The sequence below is a fragment of the Saccostrea cucullata genome, unplaced genomic scaffold (assembly GCF_032062105.1).
Source record: "Saccostrea cucullata isolate Sc308-1 unplaced genomic scaffold, CSIRO_AGI_Scuc_v1 ctg12913, whole genome shotgun sequence".
In the NCBI taxonomy this organism is placed as follows: Eukaryota; Metazoa; Mollusca; class Bivalvia; order Ostreida; family Ostreidae; genus Saccostrea; species Saccostrea cuccullata.
In genome coordinates, this window is record NW_026933630.1 from 34,951 (window position 1) to 59,216 (window position 24,266).

General features: G+C 34.1%; 1 protein-coding gene and 2 pseudogenes across 1 annotated transcript; 1 reads left to right on the forward strand and 2 right to left on the reverse strand.

Annotated features, from left to right (window-relative positions):
• Positions 1–5,128: 5,128 nt before the first annotated feature.
• LOC134238767 (uncharacterized) lies at positions 5,129–6,644 on the reverse strand. The gene is made up of 2 exons (XM_062720891.1): positions 6,548–6,644; positions 5,129–6,130 (listed from the first exon to the last, which is right to left on the reverse strand). The coding sequence occupies exon 2, from the start codon at positions 6,128–6,130 to the stop codon at positions 5,129–5,131; it is 1,002 nt and encodes a 333-aa protein (XP_062576875.1). The 5' UTR covers positions 6,548–6,644.
• A 3,584-nt stretch (positions 6,645–10,228) lies between these two features.
• LOC134238769 (dynein axonemal heavy chain 8-like) lies at positions 10,229–11,376 on the forward strand (annotated as a pseudogene).
• A 1,487-nt stretch (positions 11,377–12,863) lies between these two features.
• LOC134238770 (uncharacterized) lies at positions 12,864–18,579 on the reverse strand (annotated as a pseudogene).
• Between the last annotated feature and the right edge of the window lie 5,687 nt (positions 18,580–24,266).

A 24,266-nucleotide genomic window follows, 5' to 3' on the forward strand; every position in this document is an offset into this window, starting at 1 on the left:
AGAAAGGCCATGCCAGCCTATTGGTTAGGAGCATTCTTCAATCCTAGAAGACTTCTTGCCTTGCTGAAACAGGTAGCCCTCAAGAGTATTTTGCTACCAAAGCTAACAATAGACTGAAGACTGAAACAGAATTTGGTATTAATTATATAATTCATGAACAAATTGATTTTGGTATTTTCATTTCCTTCTTTAGTTACTTCAACCTCCACCAGAGAACGTGTATATCAACTGAATACCCCTCTGGGGGTGTTCCATTGAGAAGACAACCAATGAATTCCAGGACCAGGCCTCCAGACAGGGTTATGCCCCCCTTCCTGTCCTCCATCTACAGTGCTACCCAATTAACGAGAAACCCGCCCTACAGGAACCATCCTTCCAGTGCCCACTCTATCCCTCCAGAATAGCCCCACGGGACCCCATCATGGAAATCGACATCAAGAAGGAGGGTATCCCGCCCATGAGATGGGCACTACGTGGGCTCACTGCTACCATCTGGCCTTATTAATGAAAGAAACTGCCAAAGACGTTTTCTTGTGTTGTATTAAAAAATCCAAAATAATGACTTTTAGGAGTGATTTCTTAAATAAGATCTGACATTTTTTTTCTCTGACCTTGTGATTTATTGAAATTTTTACTGTATGACATATTGCATTATATAGATAAATAGGTATTTTTTGCTGAATGCAAACCTTATTCCGTCCTCATCACGTTCAATCTGTGATTACAATGGTTGTGTACAGAGTAGATTTGTATTATTATGGTTGTGTTTCTCTGTGACAGTGATGCATTAAGTATTTGTTTATACTCTTGTTGATATTGTTTTTTTTATTTTAAAATATATATATATTTATTTCTATTTTAAAGACTTTTCATGCATATGTGTCAATATTGTATACTGCTGAGTTTGATTAAAACTTGAATGTTGTAATCTTTTTTTGTCATTGTGTTTACATGATTATTTGATTGTACATTTTTAACGTCCTTCTTGAGAATGTTTTACTCATATGGAGACACCAGCACTTGCCGTTAGAGAGCATGCAACTCTGAAATGTGAATTATTCACACAAATATTCATTTCGTAAATAATGGCTTCTATAGTGATATACTGATGTTTATCCTGCAACTACCCCTTGCATTGACCCAATAAAGGTAACCTAATAAACCAAAGCTTTATCCGGTCACTGTCCTAATAAAGCCTCGTGCATGTATTCTGACGTTCTAAAAGCATTGTGACGTCATGTATATTGCAATGTTTATGCCATTGAGTCATAGTTTCAACGGCAAAGACGTGCCTAAATCTGTCGAAAATAGCTAGTTTTGGACGTTCAAATGTAAAGAATATGTTGCAGGATAAACAAAATACATGAAAACTGTCTTGAAATGTAAGCATTATTTGGGCTCGGGTCGAAAACGGAAGAGGGCTCAGCAAGCCTTGCCCTCTATCACGTTTTCTAACCCTCGCCCAAATATCGCTTATATTTCAAGACAGTTACCATGTATTTTATATATCTTTGACCTTTTGCCTTGGATTCAATATTCCAATTCTGCCCTGCTAGCAATCCAGTGATATATGTACCATTCACTTTTGACCATCTGATTGTCCTTGACCTTTTGACACTGTTATAACTATTCTTATGTATTTTTATAACACTGGCCACCTTGCAAATTCTGCATGTTTGAATTGATACTGCTCATTTCTGATATTTGAACATCAAATGCATGGGCTCTTTTCAATTTTTCTTCTAAATATGCAAAATCTATAGCACTTTAATTAAAGTTGCTATAGACTGAGTCAAATTTTTAAGTATACATAATATATGCTATATATCTTTTTGAGGACATGAGTAGGAACATATTCTGACAATGATCTCAAACTTTGATCCTCAAGTGAGTAGATTTTGGCTTCTTGTCATCTACAACCTGTCTAGCAAGGTTTTAAGTAAAATTTTCACACAAGTCTACAACACTAACCACAACAACAAAATCGTTAATTCTGATCCTGAAAAAAATTCCAACTTAAGTAGCTACAAAAGTCAATATTATTAAAGACAAGTATAATCTCTATAAGATTCAAGTTTTTTTTTTCAATTTATGTGTGGATACGACTGAGCCATGTCACAACATCAGATATGTCAACTTTGATATCTAATACCGATAACAACAGACTGAAAGGAATATATACTCACCGCCAATGGAAACGCAACAACCTAATTTTAGGATTGAAAATTATATACAGGTTATAACTATGTACCAAAAAAGTTAGGACATCTTTTACTTTGCCAAATCAGTTATTTAACGGTAGAATGAATTTCTTTCCATTACCGGAAGTTGCCTTTTAGCCCTCTTAACAGAATTCAAAATTTTCCATTTTTAATAAAATTTTAACAATATTTTGGGTTTCCAAGGTTTTGAAACTGTTAATCATAAGTATTGTACTAAAAGGCCGGGAAAAAATCCTTCTTTCTTTACCGGGCGTTCTGCCTATATTTCCTCAAAATGACTGATAGCAAGAAGGGGGGATGATTTATGAGTTTTATGTTACCTTCAAAAGTTTAATGATAACATAAAAAATGAATATATTTGGGTAAAAAGTAAATTTACAAAAAAATAATGCTCCATTTAAACATTAAATGTTATTTTTAGATCTTAGAAAGAAACAAATACCCGTTAAATCTTAAAACATCCCCCCTTCCGACCATTTAATGAAAACGTACTAGTCCGCCATATACAACAAATGCAGCCCGATTTCAACCATGCATTAAGTTTATTAATGTTTTAATCTAAGCGAAATTAATATTCTTGGGCAATTTTAAATACATGTTTTTCAGATATTGCGGTCGAATTTTCTCTAACCTGGCGTAGTGTAGCAACTTTTTGACTTTCGGTCAAGAAACTGCCATTTATGCTATTGAAACACATGAACCTGATGGACCGTTATATAGTGTATATTTGCATATGCAGCTCTTTTTTTATTTATTTTGAGAATTTCTAGTATAAGCAATGAAAATCAGTCATTTTGAGGAAATATAAGCATCTCATTAGGTAAAGAAAGAAGGATTTTTTCCCAGCCTTTTAGTGCAATACTTATGATTAACAGTTTCAAAACCTTGGAAACCCAAAATATTGTTAAAATTTTATTAAAAATGGAAAATTTTGAATTCTGTTAAGAGGGCTAAATAACAACTTCCAGTAATGGAAAGAAATTCATTCAACCGTTAAATAACTGATTTGGCAAAGTAAAAGATGTCCTAACTTTTTTGGTACATAGTTATAACCTGTATATAATTTTAATCCTAAAATTAGGGTGTTGCGTTTCCATTGGCGGTGAGTATAGTTCATATTTAACCATATTTTCGAAATTTAATGCGCAATTATCATATCCTAAATCTTTCAACCCCCACCTCCAACTTAAAATTAGACAACATGGATTTGCTTTTATCCTTACATGTAAAGTATAATCTAGTTTTATTACAACATCATCACACTACTTCAAAATTGTACCATGTTATGCCATGACAATACTTTATTCTCATAAATATGGTACTAGAAACAATGCACATTACATAACAAATACAACTATATGACAATGTGCATGTTTGGAAATTAACCAAGAGAACAGGTTTAGATGTACAGTATATATACACTATAACATTATATTATAAATATTGCTCCCAAATTATATACATCAACATCTTAACCCAACAAAACCCAGTAGACTTGTATACATTCATCAACTCTGTTAAATAAATTTTTCAGAATAAAAAAATGAATGAAAATATTTGAATTTACAAACTAGCAAATTTTTTATATGTTAATTTAAGGTAGTCAGATTATTAGGTTTGTAACATTAGCAGTTAAAAAATCAAAACTACTCATAAAAGTATCTCTGAATCCACAATGTTATGTAAATTTATCCACAGTATTTCTTTTAAGTTAAAGATTATAGTTAATCATAATATATGTCATATCTTTAATATTTCTGCAGGAAAAGAGAATTTGAATATCAGCAAAACATTTTCTGATTGCAAATTGATCAAATATATATTTTAGGTTTGAAAAACGATAGGTATCCAGGCATTCAGAGAAACTGCCTTGATTTTTATACTTAATTGGTATTTTTTATCTTCTATTTCTGTCATGTATTCTATAATACATAGTGTAAAAGGCTTTTGCTATAATTGCAAGGTACCATACTGTATGTTTCGAAGTTGTACACGTTGTAAACATTGTCAATACTTGAGCACAGCTTTTTGTACCAAGGAATTATAGTTACTTGAGTGCAGCACGTATAACGTGTATGCATGTATAACACATGTAGTATTTTATGTAGTAACCATAAATGCATTAAATGCAACTCATTGAGCTGATTGCTCGATTTGTAAGTCATGTTGGTTCCTCACCGAACAGACGTCACAAAACATGGTTTCTAGACCTGATGATTCTTGCGATGCTTTTCCCGCGCACATGCGCAGATCCAGCATAAACGTCAGTCCTTTATAAATATGCATGAGAACACCGTGTTCTTTTCCCGACCAGTGTTTTTGTAAATACTGAATAATATTTCGTCGAATTTGCAAGAATGCTTCATTTTTTATAGCTTTTCATACTTCAGAAATTTTTGTTTGGCTTCAGCTGTGCGAAAATAATGTTTAACACGGCATACATATCTTTAAATAATTTCCGCTTTAAAAGACTTTCATCCCTTTAACATCAACCCCTACTGTAATGTTAACATTTGCCTGAATAATGCATAGGGTTTCCTGTTACAGCGTCTAGTCAACATTAAATGTTTTCTCCTCTTTGGCACGTTACATCTAATCCTAGCTCTGGAACTTCTAAGGTTCTGAGTTTTTTTGCCCTATTCATAGATTTGTATTGTTTGTCAATATGTTATCGATCTCTGTTTGTTGCCTTCACCATGTCACGTACAAGTAGGTATTCAGTATGCTGAAGAATTCACATTTGATAAATAGATAATTTTAAAACTTTATACAGTGTGATATTCAGAATGTATCTCTAGTATTATTCATACGCAGGATTTAAAATGTCTAATCTTTAAAGATTGAAATATAGTTATATTAAGAATATTCTCATGTGAACTCAAAGAGTGTATAATTGTTTTTTTTTCTCACTGGAGAAACTTAAACACGGTCAGTGTGCCCTGTAGTTGTCCCACATAAAGATTTTTCTCTTCATTTGCACAAACACTATAGGGACCGTATATCCCTTGTTCGTGTGTGAGTAATAGAGACAAGAACTGACCGTCCTGATCAAGGAGGTGAACAGAGTTAGTGTGATAATCACACACCAGGATGTGATCGAAGACATCAGTACAAATTCCATAGGGACGGAACTTTGATTTCTGACCTTTGTAGGAGAACCTGTGTTGTCCTGATTTATTTACCACCACTACTCCCTTAGTATAGTCTGATGTACAGATATCTCCATTGATGTTTTCTGTGATGTAGTGTGGTTTACTATATAGTTTTCGCCCCCTGTTATCTTTTTGTATGTTCTGTAGTTCTTTTCCTGTCTTGTTGTACCTGGTGACTCTAGCCTCTCTATAACCAGTCATTCCCACCAGTAAGTCTTCGTTGATGTGGGAGGAGTGTATGCTGAGTGGGACCCAGACTCCAGTTTTAATGAACTCAGTGATATTGTTATCCTGTGTTATCCTATTGATGACTTTATTGACTATGTCTGTAAAGATCAGATTCCCGTCTTGTGTCACGGTGTGGTGACCTTCTTCTCCACCACTGGTTTTTATCTTCTGTATCACATTTCCCTGTAGATCTGTTTGGACAAGATTGCCATATTTGTCACTGATCCAGAGTCTGTCTGATTGATATGATGTTATATGTATTATGCCAAGGAGATCTGGTACATTGAAGTCCCTGACTTTGGTGACAGATAGAGGCTGTGTCTGTTTCTCTCTGTCTTCTGTCATCTGTTGCTGGTAGAGGACCACCTCATGGTTCTTGTTTTCTGGACTTTTCATATGTTCATCTCTGCATTGTGTGCACAATTTTTGATGACAAGGGTTGCAATAAAACTCACATTTTCTATCACATTCTTCAGTGCCACACTCTAAAAAGAGCTGGACAGTGCAAGCTGTTTTAGATAATGACATCTGAAAATCATGATGTTCCTATATAGTAATAAGGATATCTCATTTTCGCAGTGAATAACTTTATTGAAGTAATACCAAAAGCTTTTTTTAGTTTTAAGAAGAATATTGATTAATAGTCAAACATCAACTAGTTTACTAGTACATCTTTGACATCGGTTTAAGTAAGTACTGGAAATATAATTGTATCGTTTGATTTAATAAAGTTTTATTCCATAAAGAAAAATAATTATACAATTGGATCTTAAAATCCCACAAATGATCTCTCACAGTAAGTAAAAAGTTTCCATAAATACCGGTATAAAGAGTTTTACGAAAGATACACATAATATGGCATAATTTCATTGTTATATATGTGTTGTATTATATAAAGTAATAAGCTTTAGATAAATAATGTACATGGTATTCTTTAATACTTACAATATATGTTCATGGCCTACAGAAACTTTTATCCAAATATTTCTGGATTTAGTAGTTTGACTAAGTCGAACACGTAAAAGTTATCTGTAGTTTGTTTACTAGATGGAGATAGATGCATTCACATGGGCTAATGTTAATAAACAAACTGATGAGAAACAGAATACCACACTTATTAGTCCTTGTCCTCCCAGATAGCATGACTATGTTGGGCCAACGTTGGTAAATGGTTGTATTGTTGGCTGGTGGTTGGCGTTGGGCATTTAACGTTGGCCCAACGTTGGGCCATTGCCAATAGGGTGCTTTTCTATTTTGATCAAATGTAAGTTGGGAAGACAATGTTGGCCCAACAATGGCGCTATATAATAAATCTGAGCTTTCCTGTATTTTTTAACGTTGGGAATAACTGCATTGAACCAACGTTGGCCCAACATTTTAAATGTCCCCTTATCCATAGTGACCAAGATCATTGGGTATACAACCATTGTCCAACGACGACCCTTCATGTGCAGAATATGCTATAATTAAGTTTTCTGCATGTTGGGCTCACCACACTGTACCAATGTTGGCGCAACGTATATGTAATATATCTAAATGATGGTGTTTAAAAAATAGTTAAAATATAACGTTGGCCCATTATTAGCCCTACTATGCATTTAGCGCTTTACTACAGTTTCTATTCTGACATTGGAATAATACTATTTACCAACGTTGGCCCAACGTTAATATGAAATAAAAGAATGTAGAAAATATTAAGTGTTAGCCCAGCCGGTAGTCTGATCCAGCCAGGGAGGGGGTCTATGATCTATAGCTAGGATTTTAAGCGTTATTGAATTTATATTTACCCTAGCTAAAACTGCAGTTGGGAGCAATTATCAAGTACATGATTTTTTTTAAAATTTTCTTTCTCTCTTTTTGTTTTTTTTATTTTGTTTTCATTTTTGTGTTTGTTTTTAGTTTGTGTTCGTTTTTTACTAGTTAATGTTCAATCAACAATTTACAGACTTGTATAAAATCTTAGGAACATCTATTACATAACTGCGCTAAAGTGCTGGTTTTAGGGGGGGCATATTCTGAGATTAGAGCAAAATTCACTGCTTAAATAATTAGGTCGACATCATCGTTGCTTTTCACAGCAGGAGACTGACCAGTTTCCTCGGTGACTGCGAAATCTGATATATTAGGATGGTTCCATCTCACAGCAGGAGACTGACCAGTTTCCTCGGTGACTGCGAAATCTGATATATTAGGATGGTTCCAGCACGTGTAACCATTTCACAATTTGGCATATGAGCAGCTTGGTGCACACGTATTGCATTTGTGAGAACTGTGAGAACAAAGGAATTTGGATATACTGCTTCGCTTAACAATATATGTAAGTATATTCTATAATTTGCTTTGATTTCGTCAAACTTTCCAGTCCAGTGTTTGCAATCTGCCTTTTTGTACAGACATCGTACACATATGCACATTAATGTTTAAGTTTAAACACAAAAGATCTGGTTCATTATAATTAGGGTGATCAAATATTTCAAGGTGAAAGTTTTGTCTTAAAACTTTTAAGTTATATGTATACACAATTAATGTGTTAGCATTTACTTTTAGGTAAAGAATTTATGCACAACTGGAGGAGAAAATGTAAAGTCCACTGTGAGAATACTCGTATCCTACCTTTTTGCCAATGACCCTGCCTTTCGGATCAATTGGAATCAAGGATATATAGTAACCAGTAAGAATTATTTTATTTACTTTATTCTGAAGGGGTGAAAAAATCCCCCATTATTTAATTATTTAGTGTTTTAAATTTTTAATTAGTAAATTTAAACGTATAAATTGTAATTTTGTCCCATTTAAAAAGCTGGAAATATTGTTTTTCATCTCTCAGTTGTAGGTGTATAAATAAACTGATCAAAATGAACAGTAGGCCACAAATTTAAGAACTTAAAGCCTATAAAATTAAGTATGTCATCAATATGTCCACAAATTTGTTACTTCGAAGGACTGTCCGAAAAACAGGCTAACAGCGGCAGCGACAGGCAGCGAAATTTGCGCCATTGTTAAAGATTGGTTTCACTCTGCCAGTTACCGGGAAGGGGATGGAAAAAGGGAAAAGAGGAAGAGGATAGATGAAGAGAAAAGGAAAGAGAATGAAAAAGGAGGAGAAAGTGCAAATGACACTGAGTAAATAAAAGAAAAAGAATGAAAACTTTGTTTAAATTAATAATATGAAGGATTGCTTGACATATTTAAAAATATAAAATCATCAACTATTAAATTCAATAGCCAATACATGGATTTTTTTTTATTTTCTTATCAGAATATTCCTGAAAAAATCATATTATTCAAGAAAGAATATTTTGAATGTCAATCCGAAATTCACATAAAATGGAGTTTACTAGAATAATGCGAACCATGTTGTGGATGACATGAATATACATGTATTTTACCCTGATTGTCCGCAAATGGCATTTTTTTATTCTTTATAAATCAAATGTTAGTCATGCATTGTGTCATCAATTTAATTTTTCCACCGTGTTGGACCATTGTAGGCCCTACACTTTCCTAGCCATTTATTGTTGGCCCAATGTTGGCCCTACACTTTCTCCGTAAGATGTTTATTGTTGGCTAAATGTAGGCCTCTATACTTACGCAGCTATTTATTGTTGGCCCAACGTTGGCCCTTCACTTAAATGCTATAAAGTATGTTGGCATAATGTTGGTATTGCGATAATATATTAACGTGACATTACTGGTATTGGCCCAACATTGGCCCTTCTATAACATGCCATGTACAATGTTGGTCTAATGTTGGCCCTACGATTACAAAAATACATTAGAACGTTGGCCCAACATCGCCCCAACATGTTGGGCCAACAAAGGGCCACAGTGCACCTAGACATTGCGCCAACGTTGGCTGCCAACGTCGGCCCAACAAAGTGTGTTACATTGGGCCAACATTATCCCAACGTAGTCATGCTATCTGGGCTGGTGCAACGCCGGCAGATATGACAGTCATATGATTTCTCCTTGAACGTTGAATTTTGTTAAATATTTGATTTTGTTGACATCATTCCATACTGGCGTGACCTGCATATTTAGAATTATCAAAACTACTTAAAACTTATTGAGGAAGTCAAACCATCTATAGGAAAAATACTCAGTAAGTACAATTGTTACATTTAAAACTTTAATGTATAACAGATGTCAGTAATGTGAAATTCAGTTGTATTGTCAATACAATGTCAGAGTCAATGGCATGGATAAGTTGAAATTTGTTTGTAAATTATCAGATTAATAACTTTAGAAAGTAGAACTATATTATTTTGTAATTAAATCCCAACTTTGATGATTTTAGTCATTCCGTGAAGTTGTTGTGGAGAAAATCCGTAAACTATCTGGAGACTACTCTTTAATGGCTTCATAATGAAAGAGTATGAGATTCTTCACCAACTAGTACTGTTAACAGAAGTCCGAAATACACTCACTGTAAGTCTTCACTTATTTTGTATTTACCAAATAAATTCCTTGTCCGAATAATCTGAAAAATTTACACATGTATAAATTGTTGAAGCGTATATTCGATTAAGATTTCAATAGGTCATTTTCTTAACTTTACTGAAACTCTGTCCTAGGTATTGTATTCTGGCGTCAACTTCTTTTTGCTGATCTTGGTACCAATACATTTCCTTCATTACAGTTATAAGGAACGCCTGTGAGAACAATGTGATGGGTGACCAGCTGAGTGACCACTACCTGTCTGCGGCCGATGACCTCTACCACTTAAGGATCCCCAGGATCTGGTGTAAGATGACTGGTACAACCGCACCACCCTACACCTAAAACGCCGCTCAGTGGCTCCGGGATCTAGAGGACCGCTGGAAACACTTTGAGAAGATCCTCAGCATGGTGTGTATTGTATCAATAAAAAATGTGGGGGATCCATGGGGAGTGGATATCCTTTTTGGAATTCATTTTTTTCGGAATTAGAAAAAATAACTTTCAAACCTACTTTCGTTCTTCTTAAAAAATTTATGATATAAAAAGATTTTTTTCTTGCAAATCGTTATAATTTTTTTTTTGCATGTTACAGGGAAGGAAGGCCGTGCCAGCCTCTTGGTTAGGAGCATTCTTCAATCCTAGAGGACTTCTTGCCTTGCTGAAACAGGAAGCCATCAAGAGTTACTGTGGAGATAGGTCCGGCAATTTTGAACAATTCACCTTCCAGACAGACACAACATTCAGAGACTTTGGACATGTGAGAACAATACCTTCTCTCTAATCCTTTTATTGTACAAATCTTGCCTTTTGCTACCAAAGCTAACAATAGACTGAAACAGAATTTGATATTAATTGTATCATTCATGGATAAATTTTCGTTTCCTTCTTTAGTTACTTCAGCCTCTACCTGAGGGCGTGTACATCCATGTAATCCACCTCTGGGGATGTTCCATTGAGAAGACGACCAATGAATTCCAGGACCAGGCCTCCAGACAGGGTTATGCCCCCCTTCCTGTCCTCCATCTACAGTGCTACCCCATTAACGAGAAACCCGCCCTACAGGAACCCTCCTTCCAGTGCCCCCTCTATCCCTCCAGAATAGCCCCACGGGACCCCATCATGGAAATCGACATCAAAAAGGAGGGTATCCCGCCCATGAGATGGGCACTACGTGGGCTCACAGCCACAATATGGCCTTATTAATTTAAGAAACTGCCAAAGACATTTTCTTGTGTTGTATTAAAAAATCCAAAATAATGACTTTTAGGAGTGATTTCTTGAATAAGATCTGATATTTTTTTCCTGACCTTGTGATTTATTGAAGTTTCACTGTATGACATAATGCATTACATAGACAAAAATGCAAAGAGGTATTTTTTTGCTGAAGGCAAGTATTATTCCGTCCTCATCACATTAAATCTTTGATTACATTTGTTGTGTACAGAGTAGATTTAAATTATTATGGTTTGTTTCTCTGTGACAGTGATGCTTTAAGTATTTGTTTATACTTTTGTTGATATTGAGTTTATATTGAAATATATATATAATTTATTTCTATTCTAAAGATTTTCATGCATATGAGTCAAAATATTGTATGCTGCTGAGTTTGATTGAAGCTTGATTGTTGTTGTAATGTTTTTGCCATTGTCTTAAAACTTGACTCAAAAAAATGTGAAAAATTCGGCACAGTGTTTGTTGAATCACTTCTCATTTCTATTTGTAATTCATAGGTTATATGGTGAGAAACACAGGTGTCCTTAGACCATCTAACCTTTGAGTCAATATTGAATATTCCTACACTAGCTGGCCTTGTTGCAATTACCATTCACCCTTGATATTAAGGTGTAGTTGTATGTCTTTGGCCTTTTGACCCTGTAATTACTATTTTAATATTGGCTCTTTGCAACTCAAGCAGATGGTCTATATGGATTGATGGTGTCAATCTGGGTAACTCAGTGGTTAGAGCAACCGACTAATAATGCAAGGGTCCTGGGTTTGATGATAAGTAATTCTGACAAGACCCATGAACTTGTGTCTTCACAGTCAAAGACTGCTTAAGGAGGGAGGAATGTAGCCATTCAGGCTATATGGATCTTGGGAAGCTTAGTGATAGAGCACCTGATTAAATAATGCAGGGGTCCCATGTTCAATTCCTGGATCAGCCATATATTCTGTGTGTATCTCTCTTTTTCTACTACATATGTATAAACTGATACAGTTGACCTTTGATATTCAAATCAAATCAATGTCTACACACTTTTCTCTTCTATATAAACAACATCTGTAGAAACTTTTTTCCACTGCAGATGAGTAAGATTTTACAGTTCTCTACATGGTAAGAAGATACCTTAACAATGATCTTGATCCTTAGAGATAGAGAACATTTAACTGCAATATTTACTTTCAGATACACAATAGATTACTACAAACATGTGAATCTATATTTAAAGCTATATATGGCGTAACTGATCAAAAAATTATATTTTTGAAAAATACAAAATTAATTAAAGAAATATAGATAATACATTTAAATTAAAGATTTTCATACAATTCTGAACACGGAGAACACCTCGTCTCACCTAATAATACAATTTTATCTTCTCTATAATATGTTATTTAAATCTTTTGTGTTTTCTTCCGAGAAAATTCCGAGAATCCAAATTACATTGTGATATCTTTATTACGCAACTAACTTAGATTTTGTAATTTGCGGAAAAGTTCTATCTTTACATAAAGTAATCATACAAATAATAAGTTCTTATAATTGAACAACCATAAATATTTTTGTTTTTAAAAAGTTTCATTCATGCAAGTACATGTAACTGATTTTGTGACAGAATAATAATCACTGTAGATACTTGTACACTGTCAGTGTGTTGGTGAGATATTGTCCAACATAGAGATTGTTCTCATCATCCACACACACACTATAGGGACACTGTACCCCTTGTTGTCGTGTGAGTAATAGAGACAAGAACTGACCGTCCTGATCAAGGAGGTGAACAGTGTTACTGTACTGATCACACACCAGGATGTGACCGAGGACATCAGTACAGAGTCCATAGGGACGTAACTCTGACTCCTGACCTTTGTAGGAGAACCTGTGTTGTCCTGATTTATTCACCACCACTACTGCCTTTTTATTAATGTCTGATGCACAGATATCTCCATTGATGTTTTCTGTGATATAGAGTGGTGCATTATACAGTTTCTGTCCTTCGCCATCCCTCTGTATGTTCTGTAGTTCTTTTCCTGTCTTGTTGTACCTGGTGACTTTACCAATCATCCCCACCAGTAAGTCCCCGTTGATGTGGGAGGAGTGTATGCTGAGTGGACTCCAGTCTTCAGTTTTAATGAATTCAGTGATTTTATTATCCTGTGTTATCCTATTGATGACTTTCTTGTATCTGTCTGTAAAGATCAGATCCCTGTCCTGGATGACTGTGTGGTAACCAAATCCACCACTGGTTTCTATCTTCTGTATCACATTCCCCTGTAGATCTATTTGGACAAGATTACCCTTACAGTCACTGATCCAGAGTATGTCTGACTGATCTAGTGATACATGGTATACTTCATTATTAACACCCGGTACCTTGAACTCCCTGACCTTGGTGACAGAGGCAGATAGAGACATTGTTTGTTTCTTGTCAGATTTCTTTCTGTCTTCTTTCATCTGTTTATGTGTAGGTTTCATTGCTGTATTGTAGACACTTTCAATGGGCCTTATTTCTCTCTTCTCTGCTTTAGTGTTGGGGACATGTATTTTACCAAGTAATTTGGTGACATCACTTTTGTTGTATTGACCAGCATTAAATCCTGGTGTGACAGGTTTTGTTGTCTCTGGTATGGATCGGATCTTTGGTTTCTTCTCAGATATTAATTTCTGGGCTTCTGTAGAGGACATGCATCTGTGGAGCCCTTTGACAAGGTCATTAAGATAAGTGATGTAATCCTCCATGGTTTTGTCTTGGACGTTTAGATCTTCTAACAGTGAATGCTCTATCTGGTCTAACTGCTTCATGTTCTCAGATATGACTGTGTCCACCAGACTTTTCAGGGACTCACCTTCAGTCTTCATGGATGTTCTAATGGTGTCCATAATTTGTTTGATTTGTGAGGAATCTTTTTTAATTTCCTTCTGTAAATCTTGTGATGTGGGGAGAAAATACTCGTGAATTTTGGAGATTCCCTGTTGGATGAGTGCAAATTTTTCTGCGTAGACTGCTTCAAGATCAACAAATGTATGTTTCTGATGGTCTCCCCTTGTAGCACATTTAGAACATAACGGAACCTGACATTCTTCACAGAGCATGTCCACATCTTTTGTGGGGTGGATCTTGCATTTCTTCACAGGAAGTTGTCGTTTGCGTTGCTGGTAAAGGACCACCTCATGGTTCTTGTTTTCAGGACTTTTCAGATGTTCCTTGCTGCATGGTTCGCACAGTCTTTGATGACAAGGGTTGCAATAGAACTCACAGTTTCTTTCACAGTCTTCATTGCCACATTCTAAAAAGTGCTGGGCTCGGCGGGGAATATCAATTTTAGATAACGCCATCTGAAAAAATAAGAAAACAGGAATGTATGTTTTATACATATTTTCTTATCCATATTTTTTTCTAGAATTAGGGGAAAACAGATATTAATTATTTGAAAACATGTCAACAGTGATATCATATTATGCATTCAGTTTGCTGTTCTAGTATATCAATAATCAATTCTTGGTTTTAAACATATGTTCTTATCCATATTTTTCTTCTAGAATTAGGGGAAAACAGATATTAATTGTTTGAAAACATGTCAACAGTGATATCATATTATGCATTCTCAATTTGCTATTCTATAACAATATCAATTATCAATTCTTGGTTTTTATTCCATAATTCACATAAAAGTTGATTTCAAAATACGTAAATGTCCTTAATTGTACATGTACTTACAGTCTTTATGATTGACCTAGAGATGACTTTGTTGACAGATTTTGGAATGTCACGATGAGATTTTAGTTGAGACTTGAACGAGATCTGTAATATTACTTCCTGGATATATGGAGATAAATATAGATTTAAATACCCATACCTGTTATTTATCATCATAGATATAAACTAATGAAATGAAATTTTTGGTAAACTCTATAAAAAGACTCAAACTCAAAATATTTTTAATAAAAGTTTCAGGCAAGTAGCAACGGGGGGGGGGGGGGTTGTTGTTGACAGGGGGAGGGGAACTATTGAAATGTTCATTGAAAGGCTGGTAGGCGCCCACTTTTGGCTATTTTAAAGTAATGAAAGGTACAATGTAGTAATTGTTTGGAGAAAATTTGATACTGAAAGATGTTTGCCCCCCCCTCCCGAATTAGGATTTTGGAGTTTGGGCATTTTTTGTTTGTTTGTTTTATTTTGCTTCTCTACTTATTTCAGGTAAGTAAATTTTTTTCTGGCTGCCCCTCCTTTCAAAATCGATGCTGCGTCACTGCGTTTTAAATCAGTGTTTTGTTACTCAAGGCTGACAATACGGTATTTATATACACCAAATATCACGTTAAATTTCAAATAATATACATGTACATGTACAATTTAAAGGAAATATGCATACATGTATTAGACAAGTTTTGACTTATTCATCCCGAAATTATGTTTCTGAAAATAAAGGAACTCTAACAATTTTCTTTTTTTCAATATTAAAAAAAATTTAAGTGTTTCATTGATATTTTAAAAACACATATATCATTGCCTGTCCTTTAAAATTAAATTATAGATACCGTGATTTCATATCATTTCAAACTACTTCTCTTTACACACATTGCCTTCTCTTTTCATTCCTTAATTTAACTGTACATGCATGACTTGTATAACTCCATAACAAATTTAATTAATATTTCATATACAAATGTACAATATTTTTTTACATTATCTAACTGTAGTGATATTGTAATTATTGTACAAGTTCCCTGAGGGCCCTTGATTGGTGAATAAAGCTGATAAACGTAACTGTCCGTAGGAACAAGTGTACATTGGCAATCTCCCTCAATGATTTACTTATATATATATATATATATATATATATATATATATATATATATATATATATATATATATATATATATATATATATATATATATATATATATATATATATATATATATATATATATATATATATATAACAGTTAATTTAATGTTTCTATTGATTATTATTTTACAGAATGAATATATAATATAAACATCATCATTTTATTTAAAATTAGAACAATGAAATAGATACAAAAATGATGACTATATATAATCACAATCAATATTCTTGTTTTTAAAAAGTTTAATTCAATTAACTGATTTTGTGACAAAATGGCAGAATAATAATCAGTTTATATACTTGTACACTGTCAGTGTGTTTGTGTGACCTTGTCCCACATAGAGATTGTTCTCATCATCCACACACACACTACGGGGACAGTTTACCCCTTGTTTTCGTGTGAGTAATAAAGACAAAAACTGACCGTCCTGATCAAGGAGGTGAACAGTGTCAAGGTAATCATCACACACCAGGATGTGACCGAGGACATCAGTACAGATTCCAAAGGGACGGAACCCTGACCCCTGACCTGTGTAGGAGAACCTGTGTTGTCCTGATTTATTCACCGCCACTACTCCTTTATAAAAGTCTGATGTGCAGATATCTCCATTGATGTTTTCAGTGATGTAAAGTGGTATACTATACAGGCCCTGTCCTTTGTTATCCCTCTGTATGTTCTGCAGTTTTTTTCCTGACTTGTTGTACCTGGTGACTTGAACTTTATCCTCTGTATATGTTTTCATTCCCACCAGTAAGTCCCCGTTGATGTGGGAGGAGTATATGCTGAGTGGTTTCCAGTCTCCAGTTTTAATGAATTCAGTGATTTTATTATCCTGTGTTATCCTATTGATGACTTTCTTGTTTCTGTCTGTAAAGATCAGACCCCTGTCCTGTGTGACTGTGTGGTAACCTTCAGATTCACCCCTAGTTTTAATCTTCTGTATCACATTCCCCTGTAGATCTGTTTGGACAAGATTACCCTCCTCATCACTGATCCAGAGTCTGTCTGATTGATCTAGTGATACATGGTATACATCATTAACACCTGGTACAGTGAACTCCCTGACCTTGGTGACAGAGGCAGATAGAGACATTGTTTGTTTCTTGTCAGATTTCTTTCTATCTTCTTTCATCTGTTTATGTGTGGGTTTCATTTCTGTATTGTAGACACTTTCAAATGGCCTTATTTCTCTCTTCTCTGCTTTAGTGTTGGGGACCTGTATTTTACCAAGTAATTTGGTGACATCACTTTTATTGTATTGACCCACAGTAAATCCTGGTGTGACTGGTTTTGTTGTCTCTGGTATGGATCGGATCTTTGGTTTCTTCTCAGACATTAATTTCTGGGTTTCTGTAGAGGACAGGCATCTGTGGAGCTCTTTGACAAGGTTATTAAGATAAGTGATGTAATCATCCATGGTCTTGTCTTGGGTGTTTAGATCTTCTAACAGTGAATGCTCTATCTGGTCTAACTGCTTCATGTTCTCAGATATGACTGTGTCCACCAGACTTTTCAGGGACTCACCTTCAGTCATCATGCATGTTCTTATGTTGTCCATAATGTGTTTGATTTCTGAGGAATCTTTTTTAATTTCTTTCTGTAAATCTTGTGATGTGGGGAGAAAATACTCGTGAATTTTGGAGATTTCCTGTTGGAAGAGTGCAAATTTTTCTGCATAGACTTCTTCAAGATCAACAAATTTATGTTTCTGGTGGTCTCCCCTTGTAGCACATTTGGAACATACTGGAACCTGGCAATCTTCACAGAGCATGTCCACATCTTTAGTGGGGTGGATCTTGCATTTCTCCACAGGAAGTTGTCGTTTGCGTTGCTGGTAAAGGACCACCTCATGGTTCTTGTTTTCTGGACTTTTCAGATGTTCCTCACTGCAATGTTTACAAAATCTTTGATGACAAGGGTTGCAATAGAACTCACAGTTTCTTTCACAGTCTTCAATTCCACATTCTAAAAAGTGCTGGGCTCGGCGGGGAATATCAATTTTAGATAACGCCATCTGACAATATTAGAAAACAGGAATGTATGTTTTATACATATGTTCTTATCCATATTTTTTTCTAGAATTAGGGGAAAACAGATATTAATTATTTGAAAACATGTCAACAGTGATATCATATTATGCATTCAGTTTGCTGTTCTAGTATATCAATAATCAATTCTTGGTTTTAAACATATGTTCTTATCCATATTTTTTTCTAGAATTAGGGGAAAACAGATATTAATTATTTGAAAACATGTCAACAGTGATATCATATTATGCATTCAATTTGCTATTCTAGTACATCAATAATCAATTCTTGGTTTTTATTCCATAATTCACTAGTTCACATAAAAGTTGATTTTAAAATACGTAAAAGTCCTTAATTGTACATGTACTTACAACCTTTATGATTGACCTACAGATGTCTTTGTTGACAGATTTTGGAATGTCACGATGAGATTTTAGTTGAGACTTGAACGAGATCTGTAATATTACTTCCTGATAAATTGGGGATAAATATAGATTTAAATACCCATGCCTGTTATTTATCATCATAGATATAAACTAATGAAATGAAATTTTGGTTAACTCTATCAAAAGACTCAAACTCAAAATATCTTTAACAAAAGTTTCAGGCAAGTAGCAACTGGGGGGGGGGGGGGGGGTTGTTGACAGGGGGAGGGGAACTGCCTTCTTTTTTTCAATCATAACTTTTACTATTGAAATATTCATTGAAAGGCTGGTAGGCACCCACTTTTGGCTAAAGTAAAGTAATGAAGGGTACAATGTAGTAATTGTTAGGAGAAAATTTGATACTGAAAGATGTTTTGGGGCATTTTTGGTTTGTTTGTTTTATTTTGCTTCTCAACTTCTTTCAGGTAAGCAATTTTTTTCTGGCTGCCCCTCCTTTCAAAATCGATGCAGCGTCACTGCGTTTTAAATCAGTGTTTTGTTACTCACGGCTGACAATACGGTATTTATATCCTTTTTAACTCAAATACTTGTTACCCCCTTTCAATCGCTAAGCCCTTTTATAATGCACATTGCGATTTTTATTTGGAAAGTAAAATAAACACCAAATATCACGTTAAGTTTCAAATAATATACATGTACAATTTAAAGGAAATATGCCTACATGTATAAGACAAGTTTTGACTTATTTATCCCGAAATTATGTTTCTGAAAATAAAGGAACTCTGACAATTTTCTTTTTTTTTCAATATTAAAAAAAATTAAGTGTATCATTGATATTTTAAAAACACATATTTTATTGCCTGTCCTTTAAAATTAAATTATAGATACCGTGATTTCTCTTTACACACATTGCCTTCTCTTTTCATTCCTTAATTTAACTGTACATGTATGACATGTAGGCCTATAACTCCATAACAAATTTAATTAATATTTCATATACAAATGTACAATAAATTTTTTACATTATCTAACTGCAGTGATATTGTAACTATTGTACAAGTTCCCTGAGGGCCCTTGATTGGTGAATAAAGCTGATAAACGTAACTGTCCGTAGGAACAAGTGTGCATTGCCAATCTCCCTCAATGATTTTCTTATATATATATAGTATTCAATAAATATATACATTATAGAACACATAGTTGCTTTATCATAGCCCCTCAATAGCTTAGAAGTTCGATTATTTCCTTTTGCATAGGCCTAAATTTGCAGCCCTTCACCGGCAATGGTGACGTCTCCATATCAGTGAAATATTCTGGAGCGGGACGTAAGACAGTATACAATCAATCAATCATTTCCTTTTGCTTATCAAGGTAGTGTCCCCTTTCCCTAACTGAAAATGTTTGCCCCCCCCCCCAAAAGAAAAAAAATGAACTGCTATCCCTGGGCCTCTACAATCCCTCTGGAGAGGACAAGTATTGGTTTTCAATATTTGTACATGTAACTTTCCATACAAGTATTTTATTTTGGTAGTTTTAATTAGTTGCCTTCGCTCATTTTCCTCCAGATACATTGATCTTCATTATCTTTGAGCTTTATTTCTGCTTTCAATAAAAGCATATCTATTCAATTATTAATCCAAATCTGCATTAACTTTAAATAAGAAAAAGGACAAATATTTAAAAATAATTTATTTTCAAATTCTAATTAACACAAATTGATAACAGTTTTGTGTCTCTTGATATCAATATCATTTTTAAAAACATATACCCCAAAAAGTAAACAAATATTATTTGTAACTTTACAATTTTCAACATGATGCTAAGTTAAAAATTTTCAATTCTGCACAAGTTCTAAAATATTGAATGAATGAATATAAAATAAGAAAATTAATATGGTTGTGTATCAGCTTGTGATGTCAATGGTTAGTTGTCAGTGCTTTAATGCTTTGATATATCATGAAAGATAGATACCAATTTAAACGAAGAATAATTTTATTAATTATAATAAAAAGATGAAAACAATGAAAAGCACAGAAACAATGCATCGGCAACCTAAGTTATTTAACACATTAAGTATCTGATAAAGGAATAAATCAGATTTTATTAAGTATTTTATCAGATATAAATATTTTAACTATCAACTCCTGAAAACTAAATATGATATATGTATAAAACAAATAAAATTCAATCAATAAATATATCTCATATCATTATTTTTTTTAATTCTAGAGTAGTCATAATCAAGAGATGTTCATCTGTCAATGATATATCTAAATCTACAGCCTTCTTCTGTAAACACAAAAATATTCTATGATGTTTCATTAATTAAACTATGAAGTATTTTCTGGATTTCTTAGATCTGTTGGTCACATTTTTAGTTAAAAGATCAATACTTTGTAAACTCTTAATTTAAACATTTGCCTTCTTCTTGAATTATGTGAACATTAAAAGCTTCTCAAAGTCAATAAACAAAAGCGTATTGAATCAGATATGGTCTGCATGTATTCATTTTCAAGATAGTTTCCAAGTTTAGGTACTTTAGTCATTAATATGTAACCAATTATTTTACAAGTAAGTCTTGAAATTGTTTTAAAAAATCACGTTACTCCAGTACTCTATACAGAAACTTCCTTATCTCTAAAAATAAACAAATAATATCCAATCAAAACAAAACAAAAAACAATTAAGTAGGTCAAACCGGTACTGCTCCCCTTTAAAAAAAACTAGCTCAGAAAGAAACCCCAGAATAAAAACTAAAGATTTAAACCCCTAAACTTAGTGATATAAATCATTTGACATCTTACGAATTCCTGTATGCACAATATCACAGTATCTGGCAACATGTAAAACATTGTTTGAAAAGAATATAAATTTTTTTTAACATATTTTCAAGTTCAATAGACCTGCATTATGTCTGGAGCTCAATAAATTTATAAGTGTTTCTCATATACATTGAAATAGTAACTCTCTTTCCATTCATAACTTGCAAATTTTGAAATACCATTTATCAAACTTTCTGAAAAAAAAATCAATGAATACTAGACAACAATGGCAAGCTGCATGTTAACTTGGATATCAATTGCACTGAATGATCAGAACTTTTTTCTAAATTGATGTACATATACTATTAAAAACAAAATATATGATAGGGCAGATAATAAATACACAACAAATGAAAAAACCAGAAGTTTCTGTCGAGACTGAAGCTCTACTGGTTTGTACATATAGCAACTTAAAGCAAATTGCTTGTACAACAGCAATAAATAGAAAATTGATCCTTGATTAGGTCTGTTAATGTTCTTAGTGTAGTCTACTTGCATGCCACATTATATCATAATCAAACTAAAACGGTATTTGGAGTAACATTTTGAGAGTATTTAACAGGAATTTCTATTTTTAGTAACCAAAGCAGTAATGTTCATCCAATTCAAAAACCAATATGCAGAATTTGTGTATCTTAGTGGGGTCCACTTGTGTGCAAAGTTATATTGAAATCAGACCAAAACTGTAGGACGAGTTGCATTTTGAATTTCACAGAAAATTCTATTTTTAGTAACCACGGCAACACCATTCATCAGAATCAAAAACCGATATACAGAATAATGTATCTTCGTGTAGTCTCCTTGTGTGCCAAGTAATATTGAAGACAGACCAAAACTGTAGGAGGAGTAGCATTTTGAAAAATTGTTTTACAGACGGACGGACAGCTAGACAGATAGATGGACGGACGCTGGACGCATTACTTTTGCATAAGTTCTTCTGGTCTCTGACCAGTATAGCTAAAAATCAGAAATAGTCATTTTAAGACTTGTCTCGCGTTCTATGATTGCAAAACACACATTAAAATTCTGCCTGATTCACATACCAGTAGATCATATTAGTCTGTAACGAGATAACTTTCATGGAAACATGAGGAATTTTGAAAGAAAAGAAATTGGTCAAATTCATTAAATTACATATATCTACAAAATAAATATTTTCTTTTCTTCAATAATTATACACATGTATCACTATATTTTTTAATGAAAATGATTTTTGTAAAAAAAAAAAAAAAAATCTTTCACGTTGTGAACTTGAATATGACACTTTTCTCTAACATTTTTGGTCCTGAGTATATCCCTCTTAACACAAGAATTCCCATACGATTTCTACATATACCCCAGTACATTCTCACAGTTTCACACCACACTGGATTTCACCTGACATAGCTCGGATTAGCTCCTCTGTCTTATATCTACTTAGGCTTATGTGATGTCAATGGAGATATTCAAAATGTAACCTACGAGTAATTCACACAGTTCCACACCTGGATTTCCCTCCACACACTGAACACAGTTCTAGGTTTGTGTGAAATCAATGAAGAGTTTCCATATGTATCCTATGAGTAATTCACACAGTTCCACACCCCACTGGATCCCCCCTGACACCGTTCACAGTTCTAGGTTTGTGTGACGTCAATGGAAGGTTTCCTCCTAGTCCTCGTAACTATTCCCCCTACCGTTTGTGAAACTGATCTCCTCCGCATCAGATCTGAATTTAGGTAATATTTCTTCTAAAAATCATGCAGTGTTTTCAATCTTCTTCTCTAAAACTCTCACTAAAATAGCTTGAACCGTCAGAAATGCTTCTCAAATGTAATTATATTTGAGAACCCAGTCATTGTAAAAGTACAATTCAAAATTAAATTTGCTGTCCCAGACCCGCCACCACTTCTTAAACCATTTAAGATCATGTCAGAGCAATTCCACTTTATGGTCGCTCTGGCCTGGGGGGCATAAAACTTAGATGAGCTCACTTTTGATCTCAGTCTAACTTTTAAACTATATATTACTTTGATGACCTCAAATGAGATGTTAAATGTTTGAGAAACAGTAGCATATTAGTAATAAAATCATATGTATACAATTTTATAGGCAACGAAGTAAATTAAATACTTATATGATAATTTCATAACACAATGTAAATCAAAAAAAACTTTTATAGACACAAGGCTGACATAGAGGACATCTGTCTGAGTGCTAGTCGAGAACTGGAACTGGAAATCAAACAGCGCGTCACAGAAGACGAGTGTCCCATGTTTTTAGATAAGGTCTCCACAGAGCGTTTACTGGAACAGCTGGAAGATGCCCAGGCTCTTCTGGCAAGCATGCTGACCTCTAAATACATCACCCCCCTCAGGAACGACACGGCGCTGTGGACCAAGAGGCTGAAGGACGTAATGGAGGTGTTGGAGCTGTGGCTACAGGTTCAGGATCTGTGGCAGTATCTAGAGTAACTCTGTGACGGCCAAGGAACTCCAACTGGAGGCCAAGAGGTTCGCTAGGACAGACAAAAGCTGGACTAAGATGATGAAGACTACTTACTTTGAGATGAGAGGTGTTCTACAGGTAAAAAAAATGTTCATAAAGATATGCATAAATGAGTGAATTGTGTAGTTTTCTTAACTTGAAATTTTTTTTAATGGATTAAAATGAACGTAAAAAAGAGAGACATTTCAATATCCTTTAAGTATAAACATTGTAATCAATACAGTAAAACTCGGTTATAGGGAAGTCCTGGGATCCTGTGAATTTACTTCGCTATATCTGTAATTCGTTATATCCGTATAACGAATTCGTATAACCATTACAGCGAATTCGCAATATGCATGTTTCCCTCCAAGTATTTCTATCGAATATGTTAGGGAAGCAATATGACAAAACATATTTTCGATAATTTAGATTATATTATGAATTGAA

Excerpts from the sequence above, each read along its gene's own strand:
- LOC134238767 (XM_062720891.1), bottom strand. The coding sequence starts at position 6,130 with ATGTCATTATCTAAAACAGCTTGCACTGTCCAGCTCTTTTTAGAGTGT.